The sequence below is a fragment of the Crocodylus porosus genome, unplaced genomic scaffold, assembly GCF_001723895.1.
Source record: "Crocodylus porosus isolate Cpor-Errol unplaced genomic scaffold, CroPor_comp1, whole genome shotgun sequence".
Taxonomy (NCBI): domain Eukaryota; kingdom Metazoa; phylum Chordata; order Crocodylia; family Crocodylidae; genus Crocodylus; species Crocodylus porosus.
The window spans coordinates 15,866,686-15,883,492 of NW_017728928.1; the positions used below are offsets into that span (position 1 = coordinate 15,866,686).

The following is a 16,807-nucleotide window of genomic DNA, read 5'->3' on the forward strand; positions in this document are numbered from 1 at the left end:
CTCTAGCTGTCCATGCCGGTCGCCAACATCAGCTTGCAGGGACATGTAGCTTTCCTTCACATAGAGAGCTACACCCCCGCCCCTTTTGTCAATAAATTGATCTGGACTTCCACTAAGCTGAGTGAGTTATTGTTCAGTACCTTGTTCAACCCCTTCACCTGTGTTCTACTCTGTGTTTGGGCCAACAGTAAATCTTACTTTCTCGTCACCTGCCAGAGATGTGTTGTTGGCCAATAGCATTTCAGATCCTAGCACCGTTTGCCAGCTCTACCAGCCAAGGGGACAAGCCCTCCATTTACTTGTCACTGAATAAATGACAAAAAATTTAAAAACTTGCAGCAGGGTGGACTAGCTTGCAGTCCTCTCTAAATTTTACAGGTGGGTGTCATCATCATGGCTGTCCCCAGGAAACTAGAGTGCCATAAGCCACCTCCATCTGATCATACTTCCCTCTTTCACCATCGTCATAACTTCCTCTCCTTCCTCCCATATATGATCCTCACCTTCTCACTGCCATCTGGTGCAAGTTCCACCAGCTTCCTTCCAGCTCCCACAGACACAACACACCAACCTCCTGGAGGCTGGACATAGTCCCTGGCTCAGAACAACAGCCCCATATTCAACTTGTCTGCCAAGCACTAAACTCTTGCTGGGAGGCCTTCACCTGGGGGCTGGCCAGCTTGCGTAAGGATTTCTCAGTTTCCCAAGTCAAAGAATGTGATTTAGGATTCTTGTAAATGTCAGTTTTACAGTCTGCTAACAGGAGGAGGAAGAAAGCAGACAAAGTAGCAAAGCCCTGGCTCCACTGTGACTGCTTAATGAAAAAACAAAGGTTAGACCATTCTGGTGTCCTTTGCCCTCCGCCCCCCTTCAAGCAGCCAGATGGTGGATGGTGCACCCAGGTGCTGGATTGGGACCACCAGCTGGATCCAGACAGACTGGGCACCGCTGGGATCAAAGGTTGGGCACCACTGGTCTTCCTCATTTTGCAGAAGTCCCAATTGCTAACATTCACAGTCACTTTCACCACTTCCTTTTGAGGCCATTTGAGTGCCCAAATATGGGTTTAGGTTTCTAATTTTAGACACAATGAGCACTTTTACACATGCCCGGGGGGACAGCATTTTTATTAAGAGCACCTCCAAATGCCACTCTAATTGAAGTGCCACCATGTCTCCTGTATCAGTATCCCCAAGCTTAAAAATGGCGGCCAGGGTGCTTGAATTAAAGCTTGTTCAATAAGCTTTAGTTCAAATGCCCCCATCACCATTTTTAAGTGCAGGGGTGCTGATACACGAGACGCAGGAAGCTGCTGGAGCGCAGTAATTGCCATGCCATGGAATTCCAGTGCGTCAGAGCAGCCTCTGCGCTCATATATAGGAGTCCTTAGGTTTAGAAACATTGACCTGATTGCCTGCAATGTCACTAAAGATTAATTTTATTTGTTTAAAGGCTAAAGCCTCACTTGGCCAAAATTTTTACTTTTAACTAATCTAAAAAAATTCGTGCAATGCGTTTTGGAAGCCTCCAACTCCACAAAGAAAGCCCCATGTTAGCTGAGATTTACGTGCACTTACAGGCACTCTAGGGCCCTTGACACAACTAAAAAGCACTTGTTTAAAAAAAAAATGCAATAGTAAAGCTCAGTGCAGCCACAGTATTCAGAGAACCCTTAAGCAGCAAACCAGGAACAGTGAAAAAGCTAAAACCCTTCCTCCCACTTAAATACCTTCCTATCCTTTGTATTTTTTACCATCTTCAAATTCCTGGAAAAAATAGATGCACCTTGCAGCATTCTTGAAAGTCAATCTTGAACTAACTGGGACTGAGGAAGGAGCAAATTCAAAGCTATGTGGATACTTCCTCCAAAGAAGAAAGCTTGGCCAGCAGCTACTCCTCATGTCTTCTTAACAAGACTTCAGCACAAGCAGATTTGAGTACTGTATAACAATGGTAGTCAGATGCTGGTTGAGAATGAATCTCATGTGTAGGCAGATCAACAGTTAGGTTGATTCCTTCCACCTGCTCACAGTGGCAGCTGTGGTCCATTTCCCACATTTTTTAAGAGTGAGATTAGAGAGAGAGAAAAAAAAAAAGTTAGGCCACAGAAGGAGAAATAACTCCCAGCCCACTCCTTCAATTCCAGTAGAGGGAGAAAAAGGTATGCAACACAGGGTCTGATCCCAAGCCCTGCCTGGAGTCTTCACTTGTGATGGCAGGGTCCTAAGTAAAGGCAGAAGACCAAACTGATCAAGGGAACAATTATTTTAGAGCAGTGTCAGAAAGATGTGCAGGATTTGGCTCTGATAATGCTTTTGGTTTATAGTCCCTCTATCTGTGCTTAATAGTAAGGAGTGTCTTATTCAGGAAGGAAAATTAGGGGAAGAAAAAAAGTTAGTATCCAACTTGGAGGGCCTAGATGGAAATCCTAGCTAGGGCTCTGAAATATTCCTAACTTCCCTTGGAAGTAATGATGTTTGCAGCATATAGGGATTCACTGAATCACCGGCCATCTGGAGAAGCCAAAAAGCATTTAGAAAATGAAGTGGAGAGGCCCCAGGTTCCAGCTCTCAAGATGAAAATATAAAGGTTGAAGGGGAGGATTTAGTTAACAAGGAAGATATGAGACTGTCAGCGCTAATGAAAGGAATTATACCAGAGTGCTTTCACCACAGATCGAGCTGCATACTTGTCAAGATGAATATTCCTCAAACTGCAGGAGAAGCATTCCCCACACAATGTTAGCCTATGGTATTTAGGCAGAGGGAAGACAGCAGAGAGCCTGAAGCTTTCTGCTGTTTGTAGTCAGGGCTTTTCTGCCATTTGAACAGTCCACATGGGTATTTAGGAAGATAAAAGGAGTAGGGCCAGGGCCAGATCTCAGGTTATGGTGAGGGCATGAGCAAACAGAGAAAGGTGCTTGGGGTGCTGAGGACTAGGACCTATGTATTTATCCCTTGTGTTCTAAGTTCAAGGAGAGTTACAGATGGAATAAGACTTAGTTCTTTTCTGTAGTACCAGGAATACCACCTCAAGCACACAATCAGGATAGTCTCAGCTGAGGAGGGCCTAAAAGGGTTTAGCGGGAGAATTAACATACTCCACCTTGCATTATTTTTAGATTCTTGCTCGTAGAGACTCCTTAGTGCTATACAAGGTGCAGTGAGTATGGTGCACTGGAGCTTACATTCAAAAACAATTAAACACAATTTTGTTACAAGATGCACCCAAAGGAAATGACAGAAATAGCACTTTTCCCAACATGACTTACTACTGAGCTTCATATATTCACTACAACACACTGAAGTGCTACCACAATAATGAGCATAGGATGAATAGATTGGGTAGCTGACATGAATTTGAAGGCCTTGTGAAGGAAGTGGGTTTTATTAAGGGATATGAACAAAAAGAACCCTAGCTGCTTGACTTGCAGCTATTTCTGGTTACTTGCACGAGTTTTCGTCGAGCAGTAAAGCTGAAAAAAATCCACTTGTAGAATTAGACAATAATCTAGAGCCTTGAGACCAGTGAAGTCAATTACTTCCTGCCTAGCAACTTTACATGTTTAATTTACTCTTTTGCTTGCATTAAGTATTGTGCCATGCTTCTCCCTCACACTAATAAAGAGCAGACGAGAGTCTGTTATCCATGTAACAACCTTCTTTTCTGAACGTCAGACATCCCAAAGAAGGTATGGAGACAGCAGAAAATCTTAGGAACTGATTGTTTGCTATTATGCCCTAGACTCAGTATCTGTGACTGTAATACATGGAAAAAATGAAGCAGGTTAAAAATACTCTGAATACAGATTAGCTTTTTTTCACCTCCTTTGAAATGGGGACTGCAGAGATTATGCTAAATTAACTAAGACTTGGCTAGTTTCAGGGCAGTGGCTGTAAATTCTGGATCCTTTACTGAAATGCCATCTTACCTTTTTACTCAGTGAATCATATTTAGGGCAATGACACACAAGAAGGACCCTGAAGTTATGCCAACTTTTCAGGAATAACTGCATATATAAGACCTAAAAAATACATACCTGCTGGTAGGGAAGAAATTCTCTGGCAATCAAATGCAAAAATGTAGGCTTAGAGCTGCCACTGTTTTTCTCCTTCAACCACAGAGAACACCTATATAAAGGGAACATGCTGCAAAAGGCTCCTGCAAGGGCTGGAACTGACAGGGGACACCCTAGGGTGCAGGCAGCAAAGTAATTTCAGAGAAACTCTCTATAGGTTTTTGTAGTATCTTGGTACCTTGGGAAACTGAGTAAAGTAACTACTAGGGGTGTGCAAAGTGGGCCCTATTCGGTTCAGATTCACATTTGGCCCAAATCAGGGACAGCAATTCAATTAGTTGATTCAGATCACTGTCCCCATTCGATTTGGCCAAATCTGAAGATTCGATGCTAATTCAGAGAATCAGCGATTTGGACACAGACACAGCTTTAAATGTTTTTTCTACATCCCTCGAGGTGCCAGTGCAGCTTGTGAATGCTGGAGTGGATGGAGCAACCCACAGGAGTGCAGGGGGCCTCCATGTGTTCGGCAGCAAACTTGGAAGTGGACTGGAAGTACTTCTGGTCCACTTCCAGGTCCGCCGGGGAGTGCACAGGCACCCCCCCACACCACTTGGCTCAGCAATCGACCACGGAGGGACCTCAGGTGACCCCCCCAGGCCCAGGAGGCACCAGTCACCAAGCCAGGGAGACACAGGGAGGGCCCCCAGTGCACTCCCTGGCAGACCTGGAAGTGGACCAGAAGTGCTCCTGATCCACTTCCAGGTCTGCTGCCAAACGCACTGGAAAGGCCCCCACGCTCCTGTGGGACGCTGCATGTACCCCAGCATCACAGCATTCATGAGCTGCCTGCTACCTAGAGGTATGTAAAAAAAACATGTAAAGCTGTGTCTATATCTGAATTGCCAAATGTTTCTGAATCTCTCTGAATCGATTCGGAGAGATTAAAGAGTCCTCTGATTGGATTTGGTGTGCTTTGTAACTACATGTAACACTTAGATGAATATGCAACAGGGCCAATTTCACACAGCTTTTGTAAAGAAAAATCATGTCACTTTAAGCTATTACACTTTGTATATCAGTAAAAGAATGAGGAAAGAACTACTTTGTACAGGAAACGTCTTGGACATTGCGGGGGGGGGGGGCAGGGTCCTGCCACTGCACCACAGGAATTTTCCCACTTTTCCTTAGTACTGAAAGAGCACCTCCATCCCAAAGGTGCACCATCAGGCACAGGCTTATTTTATACTGGCACCAGTTGGTCCCTCCCTTGACTTGCAGAGCAGGAAGTCCATTTGACTGAGAAATGCATCAGTAGTACTAAATTGTAAAGCTGAGCCAGAGAGGCTATGAATATGACCACTTCCCAGGAACATCTCAAAGCTGAGCCACTTCCTAGGAATATTCCTCAGGTTTTTTGTTTTTCTCTCTCTCTTTTAAGAGTACAGCTGTGTGACTAAGAAATAGTTAAATCTAGATGACACCTCTAAACTACCCTACAGTCTGAGAGCCTTCATAACAGTGCCCATCCATTGACACTCTTGCTCCGGCCCTACAATCTGACCCAAATAGCATGGTCAAATGTCCCACTGAAGCCAATGGGACATCACACATGGGTTGAGATCTGTCTGCATGAATCTGGTAGCAAGACTGTCAGTGACCATTACATGTTAAGGAATCCAAGGGTAAAGTGGAGGGCAGAAACAGAGAAAGAAAAATGTCCACTGTTTATTTTCCTTAATTCAATACTTGATGATAAAAAGATAAGGCTATTGTAACAGCAGGTAAATGTGATCTTTTCTTTATTTGGAAGTAAATATAGGACAGAAACAACGAATGTTCTTTGAGGCTTGGTCAATATTTGTAAAAGAAGGAAAACAATAAGGTAGCTGGAAAAATGAAGGGAGCTAGATAAAAAGCAAAAGAAAGAATGACCCTATTAAATAAAGCTAAACACCACAGCATTTTTTCCTCAGCTAAAGGCCCTTTCAGAGATTAATTGGTCATGCTGACTGAGTTTAGACATAGTATAATTGATGTATTAAATAAGCCAGCTTCTCTTGAGTATGATTCAGAAAAAATAGCTATGTGCACAGATGTTGTAGTGACCACCCAGCTCAATACCTGGCAGTAGGGTGGAATTTAGACAATTAATGTGAAGGAGCCAATCAGAATGACCTCAGTTGCTTGTGACTGAAAAAAGCCATGCAACTCTAGGATAAAGCTACCTTTTCAAAAGCAAATATGGAGCCAACTGTAAAATCTCACAATGATGGAAAATCATCATAAAAAGAACTGAAAACAAGTCAGATAAATTTTAGCAGCTTTTTCTCGCCTTCTTATGGACCATATGCACTTAATATTAAGAGATAGTGCCATTTTAATTTCAGAAATATGAATGATCAAATTGAATAAAAAATGATAAAGCAAAAGTACCACTTTTTACTCATTCAATTTAGGTTTGAGGAACCCTTGTTTAAAAGGCCCAATCTGGATTACATTGGGCCCCATGAAAGATGCACTAGGCCCAAAATTATATATCCAAGTGTTATATATAGCGGTCAGTCTGCCCATTTAACAATCATTGCTGTTGCTGCATGCTATGTTGCCCTTGTTTAGGGGCTTCATTAGCTACCAGAGTCAAACTCTTGTCATGTGTTCATAAATTTACACATGGACATCCTATGAGCTTAAGATCCTGACACACTGACCACACAAGTGATCTCACTTTTGTATAACAACTTCATATAAAAATATCCAAAACCATTTCAAAGTCTATCTACTGACAGAAATAACTGCTGTGCACAGGCTGCAATACATGTTGTAGACATATTGTAGAATTTTAGGGTGCAATAATGGAGCTACTTTTTGGCAGGGAAATGCAAGTCCCATGCAGACCTGGCAGACAGGATTTAGTTAAGAGGAATAATTAGAGGTCATAGGCCAGAGTGAAGAAACTAATCTTTTTGTCTATCAGCCAGTCCTGGAACCAGAGGCTAACACCTGACACCCAAGTGGAAGATGATCAAAGGTGACAGAACAAGTGCCCACACACGCACTTAAGGACAAAAGGCAGTCAGTTACCACGGAGTGGATTGGACAAAGAAATTTCCACTTCTGTATACCCTATAAAAACTTAAACCAAGTGAAGAGGGGAAATGAACCTTTCACTTAGAGAAAAATTTGTAACAAGAAATAAAGCTTGGTATTTGATAACTGTGGTGACTAAGTACAGACAGTCAAAAAGCCCAAGGCTGAATCGATTCAGCCGTTGCAGGTTAGTCTAAACTATAGAGATTAAGCTCAGGAACAACTTGACAGACATTCACTTCTGATGCAGGAAATATAGACACAAACCTGCAGTGGCTCAGGCCAGAAGCCGGGGGGCACTAGAGCATGTAGTCAGCATGGGCTGTATGTTTGCTTCGTCTTCCTGCTGCCCACTGAGATCTCTGGGATTTGCAGTCCACAATCACTGCAGCAGGACTCTACACTTCCTCTTCCTGCTTCCAGGTGCCTCTGGGATTTGTAGTCCACAGTCACAGCCAGCAATAAGTTTTTAGCAGGGCAGGGCAGCTCTGTATTTGGGGGAAGAGAAGTTTAACTCCCCTCCCTGGCCCCAGACCCCAGCCAGGGTTTGCCTCCCCCACCAACCCTTTTCTGCTGGAGCAGATGGCACAGCCCAGCCCAGGGCTGGAAAGCATGCTAGGATGCTGGGGGACTGTGATTTAATTTGAACCAGGAAAGGGCTTGAGACAGAAGTTTCATAAACCGGTTTGACCCAAATCAGTTAAGTGCGATACTCTACATTCAACCAGGTTTATCTTAAACCAGTTTCAGCCATTTTGAAACTAACTTATGTGCGCTGAATTTCTGTCCTGTTACAGGTTTAAACCAGTTTATGTGTAACTTCTGTACCTAACGAGCAAGTATAATGACCCACTTCACAAACTGGGCAGCAAGCATCAGAGGCATTCACAAAAGGATGGACACTGGTCCTGTGCCCAGCCAACCTTATACTCTGTCTTTTGGGTGTGCATAGGTGACAAGTGTTCTCTGCTCAATAAACTTTTCAAAATGATGAACTCTCACCAGGGAAACAATCTATACACTAAGTTTTCTTGAAGGCCTAACACTAAGACTGCAGGAAAAATATGAGCTACACCTTGATCTTAAAAGTAGCTCATTATAGCATCACTTCTGAAATTTTTCAGACTATGGACTATGAATGGTGTTAAAAGAAGGAAAATTAAAATAGGAAGGTGAATTAAATCCAGCTTAAGAACATTTTCCTATCTCATATTCCTGGATTCGCAAAACACCCGAGAGCAGACTTTGTATTTCATGTAGATAATACATTTTTAGGAAAGTCTCGAATTAGCCAGAATATCAGCCTGCATTTGCTGAGCTGTGGTTGCAATACTGAAATTAAAGGCAGACAATGGTCCTGCAGCATGAGAGACATATAACTACACAGAAATAGTTCCACTGAATTCAGCAGCATGAAGTCACTAGTGTCTAAGTACTTGAGACATCAGGACTATGGGTGAAGTTACCCATGCAACAGGACTAATGACTAGTACCTATTTAGCATCTCTACACATGCATATTAATGCAGTGCAATAAATTGGTGCACATTGTGCTGGAGTTATTTCTCCCAGGTGCTGCGTTTCCATGTCCACCTGGGACCAGAGCACATTGAACCTGGGTGCGGCAGCCCTGGCTAGCAGGGTGTCCGGGGGAATGGTGGTGGTCAGCCTGCCAGCCCAGGGCTGCTCCAACCTTATTCAGTGTGCTGCAAGGGGGCTCGCTGGGGTATGAGGGTGCTCCAGTGTCAGGCTAGAGGCAGGCAGCGACCCTGTACTGAAGTACCCTCATGTCCCAGCCAGCCAGGTCAGTGTTTACATTTGCAGTGCTGCACAGTAAAAAACTGTGGAGTAGTTACAAGTACTACCCTGAAAAATTAGGCCAAACACATGTAGATGCAAAGACATTTACTGCAGAGCTAATTAGTCAACTCCACAGTAAACATTTCGAGTAGATGTGCCCAGAGACAGTTAAATCATTCACCAGATCACACAGCAAAACCACTTTCAAAAATACCAGCTGGTCCTCCAGGATCTTCATAAAATGTAATATTACCAGTCTTACAAAAATACTGTAATTCAGATATCTACTAGGCCCTACAGAGACCTCAAGGAAATTCAGAGGGGCTCAAGTTGTTTAGATCCAGCTTCTGCAAGTGCTGAAGAGCTTGGATCTGGAGTCTTGGTACAATCCATTACAGAGAGCTGAATTGGCCAGGACTTATGTGGACTCAGATAAGCCTTTGCTCAGAACTTTGGTGGAGATTGAGGATTTAGGATTTTGGTTTTGTCCATCTGTAATAGAGCATAGGTCCGAAAGCTACAACACAGCAGCACTGATAATGTGTATAAACCCTGGAAAGAAACCAGGTTTCATCTGGTCTTATCCATTTATGCTCCTAATTATTCGTTTTGCCATTTTTGTGCCCTCACCTTTCATATGTCCTTGCTGTCTCACATTTCAAAGAATCTCACTTTAGTTTAGCTTAAGGTTGAAAGTTCACTTCTTTTCACCCTCCTTTCCTCTTTCATTTGGCTACTTTTAATGGTTTTTCAGCCGTGATTACTACACACCCGTATTCTCAGCCTTTCATTATACCTGCTAACAACAGCTGGTGTAAGTTCATGATCCTGTTTGCACCGATTCCTCATGTGTTGGATGCAAGACGATATGATATGACAAAAACGTATTATAGGATACTGGACTGTTAAACTCTTTCTGAATTAGACCTGCTTCACACTGAGCTTTCAAACACCCCCTCCTACAATCCACCCAAAAGGAATACTGTGTTTTAAGCATTATTCTATAAAATAAGATGCTAATGCACTTGGGGGGGGAAGCTGAATCACTTGTCTTCACTGGTATGCATCATTTCGTTTAAACAGAACAGTCTGGCACAGGGGTGGGCAAAACATGACCCGCAGGCCAGATGCTGCCCACCAGACCATTCTATCTGGCCCGCAGGGCCCCTAAAAAATTTAGAAAATTAATATTTATCTGCCTCTGGCTGCCTGTCATGCGGCCCTCGATGGCTTGCCAAAACTCAGTAAGCAGCTCTCCACCCAAAAGAATTGCCCGCCTCTGGACTTTGGCATCAGTTTAATAAAGACTTTCTCCTCCTACATCAACAGAACATTAAAGATACAGTTTATACTTTCCAACTGAAGGAACAGCCTGAGACTGAAAGAACAAATTAGTTCCAGCAGAAATTGGAAAATTTTAAAAACTTGAAGGTAAACTCAAGCATTCTGTAACTTAAAAACCAATTAAAGAATCGCAACCAGTTTTAATGACCTAAAACAAATTAACTCAAATGTATTGCTAATGAACCCTGAAATATTGCAGCCCTAATCTGCCTCATGAATATCTAATTGGCACCTTTCTACACATGATTATTCTGTTGTACCTAGAGGCCATGATCAGAATCTTTTTAGATAAGACTGCATTTCCTTATACCCACCTCCACAATCTTCATGGCTGCACAGACATTCTGGGAGAGAGGCTTGAATTACTGTTTTGTTTTTTTTAATACAAGGATTCTTGTACCAGGTAAAAAGCATAAGTGGACTTTGTGTCAGTGGTATTGCACAGGTTTGATTATCAAATTGATAAAATCAGCATTAAGACAAAAAACTAACTAGCTAATGATGGGAAATAAGGAAGGGGCAGGTTGGCAGTATCTTTTACTGGACCAATTTTATAGTTGGGAGAGATGTTAGACAAGCTTTTAGGCACAAAGTTCTTCCTCGGGTCTAGAAAGAAGCCTCTCCAACTCCACTGATTATAGACACAAATACACAAGTTGCTTTTACATTTTTTAATGTCAATCAGATGTACAATATGAAAGAGATGCACAGTGCTCTGTAGACATTATTGTAGGCAGTAACTTCGAAATGTGAAAACATGAAGAAGCTGCTTGAAATTCCCCATGCCCCAACCCCACATTATGTAGAGATGCTCTTAATATCTGTTGTTGATAGAACAAGCGCTTTACAAAAGGGCAGCTCTGAAAAATGTGTCATTTTCATTCAGCACAGATAAGAGCCTGAGACAAAAATAACCAATAAACAGTTTAAGGTGACAAAGCACTAATCAAACCTTGCAATGTTAATGGGTTCACAGAGGTGACATGACATATCTGGCAATGAAAATTCTACTATAACAGAGCAATGCAAACTTAAAGAACTACGATTCACAAAGTTATTGAGGTGTCCAAATATTATGTGGACCTGGCCCCATGTTTAAAAGTGCAAGATCATTTTAATAGCCAAACTTCAACTAACTGAATCTGCTGCTGTTCATCTGACCTTGCATATAATGTACACTAGAAGCCTGATCTAAAACTCACGGAAAGTCTTACCTTCGACTTTAGCAGGTTTGTATAAGGTCTTGAGACATGGTATCCAGTTAATTTTATTTTCCTCATATCCAGATTTTCCTCTTTCATACAAGAAGGTAGTCTCTCTCAGGTCTGAGCACATCCAGAAAAAAATTTATTACTGACTTGTTTTGCTGGCACATCAACTGATAACATTATTTACAAAACCAATACAGCTGCAAAGTCGAAAGAGCCCCTCTATACTGAGCTACAGTTTAACCCTCTAGGTTCTAGGTATTTCCAGGGTCATAAATAGATTCTAAAAAAAACCCCAAAGTCTGAAGTGCAGGCAATCTAAGCAGTTTCCCAGAAGCAAATTACAAGAGACTTGCGCAGAAGCAACGCAGATACTCACTAGACTAAAAGATTCAACAGATTTGCATCAAACTTAATTGAGGAAGTTTCTTTTCCCTTACAATTAAATTACCAAAATACTAATCTGAATATCCCTTAATTACAATGACAAAGCAAGGTATGTGACAAGACTAGTACATTGTTTTGCTACTTCATTTGTATTATGGTACAACTACTCTTTTTCAAGTTTTTAAAATAGATCTTAACCAAGTGAACAAACCGCACAGTAACATGTACGGTTAAGGGTACACTTTCAAACTGGACCCAAGCAAACTGCTCAGAGACTTCTGAGCAATTTAGCATGCTAAATAAACCAAAAGTTAAAAACTGTTCTTTAACTGCAGTGTTGTGCATATTGGGGAGCATAAGCACAGATCCAGAGTTCCCTTCAATCCAGAAAATAAAAGTAATTCAGGCCCAAAACCAAAAGTTCCTGAGTGCCTCAGTGCCATAACAACAATCTGGGTTATAAGAACCATAAAATAGAAAGAATGACACTTTTTGTATGTCCATCTTGGGCATGATTTATAGAAGTGCTCAGTACTTGCCTCTATCTGCCCTAGGGGACATCAGTGGAAGTAGTTTTACGTGTCAGTCATAGCAGCAGAGTGAAGCCAGTGTTAGAACTCTGGAGAATGCCACTAGAAGGGTATACCTATGTCACAGTGCCTCCAGCTTGTGTGGACCTACCTGAGCTCAGGCAGTGTAGCCAGGCACATGAATAAGAGAATATTCACCCAGCTTCGCAGGTATGTTTGAAGTCCTGTGATAATTTCAGTGCAGGCATACCCTAAATCAGAGAAGGATGCTGTACCCCAAAGGCACTTGAACTGAGCAGCCTAACTTCCCAGTAGCTCCAGTAAATTGATATTACAATCACTTTCATATTCACTACAAAGGGCCAGGTACACAATACTTCAACCCAGGCCAACAGAATGCAGTTTCTTGGTGCTCTTGGTATCCTTCATGCACCACTAGAAATGCTTCTCCCAAATCCAATAGTTACTGTTTTATACCAAACACTTCCAGTCTGTCAGCTGAAACCCTTTTCTTCTTCCAATGTGTCTAGCTATAAATATCTGTATTCATTTTTAAAACATTTCAAGTAAGTTCCATAGCCAACCCACAGGCGTGCATTCACAAATAAATGCCCATGTCAAGGAGAATACATTTCTCTTGTAATAGTCTGGCCAACAGAACACCACCCAGCCTCATCCGCTAACTTTGATGGTGTGACTAAATGGATGTGGCAACATTTAAAGTGTTAAATAACATTGCACCACTGCAACATTACTGCAATATTGAAAACATTGAGGCAAGGAATGGCAAAACATGGTCCAATATGTTCTTCATATTCTTTAAAGTGAACTATCCTAAAATAAGAAAATGGGGGGGCTGCTTGATTTGATGTCTGACCTGTTAGAACATGAAGAAAACATACCAAATTAAATGCAGTCGTTAAGGCACTGTTTGCAATGTTTATGGAGGAGGATGTGTGAATACAAAGCAGTACATTAGATTATTACACAATTGAGAAACTGAGTGGGAATTCATAAGACAAATTATCTATATTTCTTTTCTTTTCTGTGTTGCAGGGCTTCTGTCATTCCATTTGACCTCCCACTCTGTCCTAGGAAGGGTTACGTTAAGACTGGATCCCCAATGCCATGGTCTGGATTGCAAGTGAAGGAGATGGTGACAGCATAGCGAGTGCCCCAATGAACCTTTTCCACGCGATGGAGGTTCTCTGACCCAGAGGTGAAAAAGGAAACGCGGCCTGGAAGAGACAAAGTTAGACAATCAGTCAGTGCCGTGGCACAGATCAGACACTTGACCACTGGTTCTCTGCATGACTTGGCCCAACTGCTCCTTAACTATCTGAAAGACCAGGACTTCACCATGAAGACAAATGCTATTAAAAGTGTGGGCTGCACTGAGACAGCTTAAGCTGATTAAAAGGTGCATCAATCCTTTGTGCTAAAAAAAACACGGAGACAGAGGTTCAGCTTGTCTTACAGCTTAATAAAGAGTAGGGAGGAAGCCAAGGGAAGTATGGATCCACCTTTAAATTGCCCTAATAAAAGAACAGCACAGGTGGGCTGAACTGCTAGGAAAGAAATTTAGATTTTTTTCCCTCTCACACTGGGCTCTAATTTTAGATGGACACAGAGGGGAGCGCTGCAAGGTAGCCCAAGCTTTCAAGTGGAAAGGAGTTATTTTCCTCACTCAAAAGAAAACCCTCTAGATAGTTCCAGGAGCAGCACTAATAGACCGGAGCCAATGTGTCCACTGGGCTGCTCTGTGGGTGGACCAGCTGCTTCAGGGCTCTGTATCGATGGCAGATGATAACCCCTCCCCGCTTACCAGGAGTAAACATACAATTTCACACGACTATGAACCCAGTTCCATTTCCACTATATTCTGTGAGGAGGATGGAAAAACAAAAGCTGCCTCCCTTAGAAACCTGCACCACTTGCAAGGGCCAGATATGCGGTCCCTGCACCTCTGAGGCCAACAAACTGTCCCACACAGCGTTGAGGAAGGTGTCATGGCTCTGTCCGTCAAGACGTGTCTGCAGGGGGTTGCATATTCCCCACCTAACTGCAATATTCTGGTCCTGATTCCTTACAAGAATAAAAATTGTATGGCTAGAAATGCTGATGATAGGCAGAGGGTTTTTACTTGTTCCCCACCCCCAATGGATTACCCAGGTACAAAGAGAGAGGTTCTTAAGCATGCACATACCACAGATTACCAAATGTCCTCCTCCCCCTGGAAAACATCGCATATCCACCTAATAAGGTCACCTGACCCCCACGCCCCCAGACTGGAAAAGATCACAGCAGAGAAGTAGTCAGCCACATTAGTCTGAAGTCAGGCAGAAGGCAGGGTATATTTGCATCTTGTAGACTAACTAAGTCAGCTGTATAGTAGCAGCTTTCATGAGCCCAAGCTCATTTCGTTACACATGATCAAATATCCTTTCACAATATCTGATGAAATGAGCTTGGGCTCACGAAAGCCCATGCTATCCATCTTTGATTTAGTTACTCTACAGGTAAAGATCACAGCAGCCTTTATAAGAAGCTGCGACAATGCAAGGCTTTATCCCAAGTATTTGCTCGTGCTTTGTGTGCACAGTCAGAGCATTCATTTTTTGGCCAAACCAGAAGGCTCTGTATCATACTTCAGTGCAAATCATCCTGTCCTTAGAAACAGAGTAAAGGCACCTGCAGAAGCCACTGACCCTGTCGGGGGGGGGCACGAGCCCTACTGACAGCAGTGTTGGCTGCCGGAGGGAGGCACCAGCTTCATCAGGAGTGGCACGTGCACCCCCTACCAGTCACCTATGGCTTTGTAAAGGGCAAATGTTCAGTCCAGTACCTCAGTGCTTCCCCACCAATGAGATTGCCAGTAGAAGTGTTACATGGGGCTTGAATGTTATTTTTAAAGTGCCAAAGACTTACAGTGCTAGCAAAATAACCAGGTGACATTTAAACCAGAGGGAGAAGTATGGAAAGATCAAGAAAGGGAACAATAATAACACTTGAACAGTCTTTCATTATTGCAGAATGCTAGTGAACAGCCTAAGAATGTACTGAAGAAGGGTTTAGCAAGTGGCTCAGATCCATGGACTGTTCAAACCTCCTGACGGGACAGTAACATTTATCTGTGCAAGTGTTTTAACCCAATTCCGTATGTTTTCCTACTCAGGCAATTTTTCTACTAGTCAAAGTAGCTTGAAGTCTCTGCTAAGCTTATCCTGGGGAGAATTCATACCAACAACCTGACTTCTACATAAGGGGTATTATTTGCAAGATGTTCATCACTAAGCACTGGAGGCATTTAGCTGCCTTCCTGCAGCGTGCATGACATCAAGGTAAATTGCTCCAGCAGTTAACTGGGTCTACATTCTGGAGCCGGACACACACAGCTGTTATGAAACAAGAGTGGAAATGCTAACTGAAAAAGTCCAGAAGCTTGCATTCTTCAGTCCAAACCAAACACAGCTAGACAGATCTTGCAGGGTGTATTTACAAACTCAGCCCTGCAGTTCATTTTGGTGAGGCGCAGATCAAATCGTCCTCCAGGAGGTTCAGCTGTATTCCAAACAAACTGGTGGAGGGAGCCTGTCTTAACTGCTGAGCAGATTGATAAGTCATGTGCCACATTATGCCCTGCCTGGAGCTGCATGTCAGTGGTGGGTAAAGCTAGATGTAGCATGCTCAGTTCTACGCATAATTCTTTATGTCCCCGTGTGGCTGCTTTTTCTGGATAAAAGACACAATCCAGGAAGGCAACGTTCTTGGAAAACCCAAATGGACACAGCTGGCATCATCAGGATTTAACTGAAAGCCTGTTTGCTCTATGAATGTTCTTATTTACCTCTTATTTCTGCTCTATTTATATGCGTGGTTCTCTGAATAACTCACGTTCTCACCAGCTTTGCAGCATCTATATTTAAACAGACCTTCAAGCATTTTTGTTCACTGTCTTATTAAAACCAAATCAATCAGACACGTTTCAATTTACCATTAAGAACAAGTTAATTAAACTTGTGTTTTTTTGGATTATACAGGATATTCCTTAATTTTCTTCTTTGACGAAACTCTCCAATGGCCAGCAAAAGCTCTTTTATAGCTGCACTGTATCAAGTCTCTATTAACACTGGCAGAAAGCAAAAACTACCTGTAGTTGCTGGGTGGCTGAACAAACACAAGGCCTGCAGAGGAAGGGAGTCCCCTTCTCTCTCCTTGGAAGCAACTTATTTTTCAAACAAGCTACAATGAACAAGGTGCAAATAAAGATACAATGCATCTAAAACAAGCAGCTTTTACTTCAAGGACAGGCTAACTCAGCAGAGTCCAATTTATAAGATGCTTTCTAATGGAGAGTGGGGTTTCTTAGACATTTGTGCTAGCATGGGCAACTGGTGCCGCCTTCGTCGGGGGGGGCGGGGGTACATGCCC

The 16,807-nt window shown here is 42.7% G+C and overlaps 1 protein-coding gene across 1 annotated transcript in view; it reads right to left on the reverse strand.

Moving 5' to 3' along the window:
• Positions 1 to 10,907: 10,907 nt before the first annotated feature.
• OGFOD3 (2-oxoglutarate and iron dependent oxygenase domain containing 3) overlaps positions 10,908 to 16,807 on the reverse strand; it is a 93,952-nt gene continuing 88,052 nt past the window's right edge. The window contains exon 10 of the mRNA XM_019542823.1: positions 10,908 to 13,614. Coding sequence (XP_019398368.1) covers positions 13,478 to 13,614 — 137 coding nt within the window. The 3' untranslated portion in view covers positions 10,908 to 13,477. The remainder of the gene's footprint in view (positions 13,615 to 16,807) is intronic.